Raw genomic sequence first — 5,518 nt, forward strand, 5'->3', positions numbered from 1 at the left:
GTAATTTTTTAACACAAAATTTAAATTATTTGTACAAGGTATGTATAATTCATATCTTATTATTTATTATCTTTTGATTTAATGTGTAAATAATGTAATTATACCAATTAATTAGCCACACCCTAACCCATAAAGAAAACAGTAACTTTCTTTTAATTTGTTTTTCATTTTTAGTAAATGTATAACTTCTTTAGAAGATTTTACATTGTATCATGACTTCAGTTTTTGACGAAAGACAGGAATTCTTGAAAAGTCCTTATCTTTTAAAACGCGAGTACGGTAACTTCTCCCCATTCTACATTACAGTTGCAATTTGCAGTGTAGTCCTTGCAATAATATTTGTCATTAATATCGTACTTGGTTGCTGTACCAGATATTCAGAGTATTGGAACGACAGATTTACAGGTAATTGAAGGATATATTTGTGGGTATTTATCATTATCTAATGTTACTTTAGGTAATCGTTGGATAATATCACTTTGGACAGCAACCCCTCATAACCAACCATCTCTTGACTATACGGAATTAGAATTGGTAGATATACCAAGTGTAGCTCCAACAGTATATCAACCAGCACCACAAGAACAACAAACTACTGTTCAACACTCAGAATATTTAGAACTTCAGCATAAAAGAGAGAGTGCAATTTAATTAATATTCAAAATGTTTCATGTATACTGGCCCGCAAATGCAGCTCTAACACTCTTTTTAATAGTGTTTGTAATCATTATTATTCTGAGATTTGGCCCCCGTTTGTGTAAACTACGTCATACAACCCTGCCAGATGAGCATCAGTGGCAGGAAAAAATTTATGAGCAAAAAGTGCCTTTTGAATCATATGCTTAACTACAGCACCAATGATTACAATTAGTTTGTTAGGTTTTATCAAAAAATATTTCTTTTTTATATCAATTAATACTAATATTTTGTTACTCAATCTTTAAAAGTATTTATAATGTATTTTAAATGCACAACAAATATTCTAATCACAAGTATTAATTTAAAGACTTAAAGCGAATCTCTACTATTAGTGGTAAATTTATTTAATATCAAATGTTGCTTTAAATGTTTTATTTTGTGTTTATTAATTTTTGTTTTCCAAGTTTGAAGATGTATAATTTTATCTACAATCCGTCCATTTTAGATATTTATGTATTTTACCTTTTTTGTAACTTTTGATAAGTGTTTTTACAACTATGGGTTAAATAAACAACTTTTTATATCATCTACTTCTTTACTTTATTTTATCATTTAGTGTTGATAGTAACTTAACAACTATAACAGAAAGAAAAGTAATGGATATAATGTGCAATATGGATCATAAAAAAGAAACCTTATTTAGACTAATTCTATACTTCATCTTCATTTAAAAGCATGTTTGGAATCCCATTACTAATAGGAAATTTTCTTCCTGTCTCTGGACAAACTAGCTCTCCATTAATTACTTCAACTTCCAGTAAAACTCTATGAACTTTCTTGAGAAAATCTGTATTGTTCTCGTAATCGTCAACTATGCTTTTAGGCATATCTTCAACCTGCCCAATACTTTCTGCTGCATTGTACAAAACATTCCAATCCAGTTTAGGGATTATTCGAGACACAAATTCAGGATTAAAATCTACCTCTGATACTTTCACATCAAATGCCTACAGCAAAAGAGAGTTTATATTGGAACAATATCATTAACAAACACATTTTTACATTTATTTTTAAAGGATATCCAACAGTGACCCCTTTCATGCATTTTGAGGTTAGCATGTTGTGAGTTAACAGTTTCATATTGCAAACTGCACTCCTTTTTATTTAAACGCCAGTTAATCTACAAATGCAAACTTAAGTGCGTTTTTCTTAAATAATTATTAACCATTCCACTTATTCGTTATTCAAAAATTAAAGGTTATATTCATAGATAATAGGTTACATTAGTTAAAAATACAACATTTATCATAGATAACCATAACCGTAGACTATAACTGCTCTACTAACAACATGGCCTTCGAAACTGAACCAAAGATAAGAACTGAACATTTTTTTTAGTATCTATCTATTGATCTATCTTTATAATAAAACTCCAGGAAATGGAAATATTCTATAATTTAATTAATATCATAATTAAATATTTACTCTTCTATTAATTCTATTATTCTATGAGTTACATCCCAGAAAGGTTTGTGATGTCTATGGTTTGTGTTCATAGATGAGACGTCAATGTCATAATTTAAGGTTAATATTTAATCCTTATTTAATTTATTAAAATGAATTGAATTGTGACCTAATTAAATGGACTCTGAAAATGTAAAAGAAAGGCTCAATTCTCTTTTACAAAAGAAACTTTCTGGTCAACAAGAGAAAGATGTAGGAAAAGATGGCAAAGTTAATGAAAACTCAGTTGAAGAGATGTCAGTGTCTCCTCAAATATCAGATAAAAGAAATATTCTTGAGAAATCAGATAGTTCCAGCAGTGAAAACGGTAGTAATGGTACTTCAGAAGAAGGAAATGAAGATTTTATTATGAATCAGAGAATATTGTACGACATTCTAAACGAGAAAAAGGCTCGTTTGTTGAAAAATAGTGAAGTTATGACGTTCTTACAAAAAGGAATGAAATCAAATGAATAATTGTATGAAATTAAATTATATATTTTTTAAATAAACGCGATTTTATTTATTTAATAGTTTTAAATAAAATAAATTTAGTTTTGTATAAAGTGTATGATATTACTTATGTATTACTACCAAAAACCAGAGAGTATCAAAACCTTAATAGTAGTGAATAAATGACGACAACGGTTTAAGTGGTTAATATAATATAGACTTGTAAACAAACATTTGTGAAAAAGATAATAACTTTGTTATCACTCATCAATAAAAACATATTTCTTGTGAGTGCGTAGAGAGTACGAAAAACAACAAAACGTTATTTTTAGGAACAAAAACAACTCTTGACATTCCTCCTCCCCCACCATTTCCAAAACGTAAAGGGTGAAATAAAAATGAAGTCGCAATGATGTGAAGAATAAGCTTTGTTTTGTTTTTAAAGTATGTAACAATTTCTTGACATTTTATATACCAGTATTTTACCGTACAATACAGTTTAATTTAAAGGCAATACATCAATTATTTTATTGGTTTTGACGACATACTTGAAACGCTTTTTGAGAAATGACTGAAATTTCGTTTTTTGTAATCATCTGCTATATCATTAAGGTCGTATAAGAACGAATACAGTTCATGTATCAAAATTTACGGACTTTTCTTCAAAGCAAATGGTAAAATTCATGGAATAGAATACTTATATTTGTATTAATACATTACTCCTTAACCTAACATCAATAAATTTTAAAGGAATGTTCTGTGTTGTATGATAAAAATCATTAATATTTTTAGTTTTAGTCGAGATGGTAAGAAAAACGAATTGATTTGATTCCAGGAAGTGAAATGGACCATCCTATATTCATACCTTATTCGCCTCCAAATGGTGTACCTCAAGAATCAAAACTTGCTACATATATGGTAATATACTATACCCCTTTAAGTTAGTAACACTTCCATTCCTTTCTTATGTTTAAATCTAGAGTCGCCAGAATACTAGTACACCAGTGATTACAAATTTATCATCAACATTTTCAAAAATAAATATTGGATCTCCTATATCATCCAAGAAAGTCGTAGCACAGTCTCCAGAATTTATTCCAGGATCTCGAGTAGTTACAAATAGTGCATCAGGTAAATATACAAGATCTTTTTACCCTTTTGTCAAAGTATTTTTATTTTATTGCCAATTTTAAACATACAACTCCAGAACTTCACATTTAAGTTTTAATACTCTTTTGGAGGTCACCTTGTAATATAAATAACATTTATACAGTTCATGTTGGCTATATAGTGGTACATTGTGGTGTTTTGGGAATTAAATAAAGATTTATTATTATTATAACTAATTCATTTACTCATAATAGTCTTTTAATTATTTTGTTTTCTTCATTATTTTATGTTATTGCGTTAACTTGTTATTGTGGCACTTAAACTATGTTAAAAAGCTGTTTTTTTTTTAATTTATGCTAATGTAATGTTTCTTAACTTATTTTACAGCGTCTCCGAATTTCTTTAGCTCATTCCCAGGACTGGCTGGCACTTCCTCAGGTTCAGGTCTTTCACGCAGCTTAGTCGATTCACCTCACAGTGGAACAGTCTCTCCCCATATCACTCCACAGCCCTCCCCACCACCTCATGCAATCACAAATTGCTCACCAATTCCCCAGGTTGTTTTAGAGAAGCCTTCAGTTGTAGCTGCATATCAGGTTAGCCAATAAAATTAACTGTAATTGTACTTTTGTTTGTATTGTAAAAAAGGTAAAAAGCTCTTATCTTCAAAATTTGGAAACTTTTATAGGGAAAATATGCTATTTTTCCTATGAAAAAATTGCAACAACTTGTAATTATTGTCCTTATTCATTTTCTGTTTTTATATAGGAAAATGTAGGTGGCACTACGTATTTTTATCCGACATCTGCAGATAATTCTGTGACGCCAAACGATACATTGAACTCGGTTGGGGTGGTTACTAGTATCGCTTCCGGTTACCAGGTGTATCCCGGCACCCCTAGTCACGTAGCTGCACTCAAGGGCCGTGGAGGCAACTCATCCTACTTTGTTTCAGACGATATAAGACTCGACATCCTCAACCGCAATGCTCTCACGCTCATGCAACCCGATCCTGAACAATTTCCAGGTATTCTAAACATTAATTTGCCACTTTGATTCTCTTTTTTTATTGTTTTTCTTTCAGATCTTCCTCCAGAAGTGGATAATTACCATGAATTGTGCCCCATCGAACCCATTCCATCGAATCCCCTCCATAAAGCTCACTTAGGTTACCAAGCGTCAATGTACAAAGCCACCCATGTAAAGACTGGCACCAGATATTGTTTAAGAAGAATACACGGTAATAAAGTTATAGTTTGTGATTTTACTGGATCTTTATAGATCTGATGTTGACGAGCAAAAACAAAAAATCAATTCATTTGCAATCTGTAGATGTGGAAGTGCATTTTCAGGTTTCCGTCTTCAAAACACGAAATGTATGGCTTATGTGGACCTATGGAAGAAACTCATCCATTCCAACATTGTACAACTAAAGGAGGTTTTTACCACCAAATCCTTCGGAGATAATTGTAAGGAATTCTTCACAATATGTTCATATAAATACATATATTAATTTTTTTTTTCACAGCATTAGTTTTCGTTTACGACTATCATCCAGGGTCGGAAACGTTGCTGTCGAAGCATTTTTCTCCGGATCAACTGAACGGATATACAGACCCCTTTGCGACCGATCCTGCAGCTCCAAGACCTTACAGTCACCAGAAGAACAATATTCTTCGCTACCAACAGACTAACAAACTCCCTGAGCCTCTTATATGGAATTATATCATCCAGTTAACATCAGCACTCAGAATTATCCATGCGGCAGGTATATTTTTTATTTATTAATTAATCTACTATTACTATTAGTGTA

At 31.1% G+C, this 5,518-nt stretch overlaps 4 protein-coding genes across 4 annotated transcripts in view; 3 read left to right on the forward strand and 1 right to left on the reverse strand.

Moving 5' to 3' along the window:
• LOC108744286 lies at positions 1–710 on the forward strand. Its single transcript, XM_025976749.1, has 3 exons — positions 1–38; positions 175–405; positions 458–710. Exons 2-3 carry the CDS (start codon positions 213–215, stop codon positions 649–651), a joined length of 387 nt encoding a protein of 128 aa, XP_025832534.1. The 5' UTR covers positions 1–38; positions 175–212; the 3' UTR covers positions 652–710.
• LOC112905080 lies at positions 591–1,216 on the forward strand. Its single transcript, XM_025976751.1, has one exon. The coding sequence runs from the start codon at positions 664–666 to the stop codon at positions 844–846; it is 183 nt and encodes a 60-aa protein (XP_025832536.1). The 5' UTR covers positions 591–663; the 3' UTR covers positions 847–1,216.
• A 45-nt stretch (positions 1,217–1,261) lies between these two features.
• LOC112905079 (multifunctional methyltransferase subunit TRM112-like protein) lies at positions 1,262–1,946 on the reverse strand. Its single transcript, XM_025976750.1, has 2 exons — positions 1,702–1,946; positions 1,262–1,646 (listed from the first exon to the last, which is right to left on the reverse strand). The coding sequence occupies exons 1-2, from the start codon at positions 1,777–1,779 to the stop codon at positions 1,350–1,352; spliced, it is 375 nt and encodes a 124-aa protein (XP_025832535.1). The 5' UTR covers positions 1,780–1,946; the 3' UTR covers positions 1,262–1,349.
• An 832-nt stretch (positions 1,947–2,778) lies between these two features.
• Positions 2,779–5,518, forward strand: part of LOC108744284 (PAN2-PAN3 deadenylation complex subunit PAN3) — an 11,780-nt gene continuing 9,040 nt past the window's right edge. Inside the window, exons 1-4 of the mRNA XM_025976752.1 lie at positions 2,779–3,039; positions 3,388–3,513; positions 3,576–3,726; positions 4,093–4,127. Of these exons, the coding sequence (XP_025832537.1) occupies positions 3,439–3,513; positions 3,576–3,726; positions 4,093–4,127 (261 nt within the window). The 5' untranslated portion in view covers positions 2,779–3,039; positions 3,388–3,438. The remainder of the gene's footprint in view (positions 3,040–3,387; positions 3,514–3,575; positions 3,727–4,092; positions 4,128–5,518) is intronic.

Source organism: Agrilus planipennis, unplaced genomic scaffold (assembly GCF_000699045.2).
Source record: "Agrilus planipennis isolate EAB-ADULT unplaced genomic scaffold, Apla_2.0 scaffold13, whole genome shotgun sequence".
Taxonomy (NCBI): domain Eukaryota; kingdom Metazoa; phylum Arthropoda; class Insecta; order Coleoptera; family Buprestidae; genus Agrilus; species Agrilus planipennis.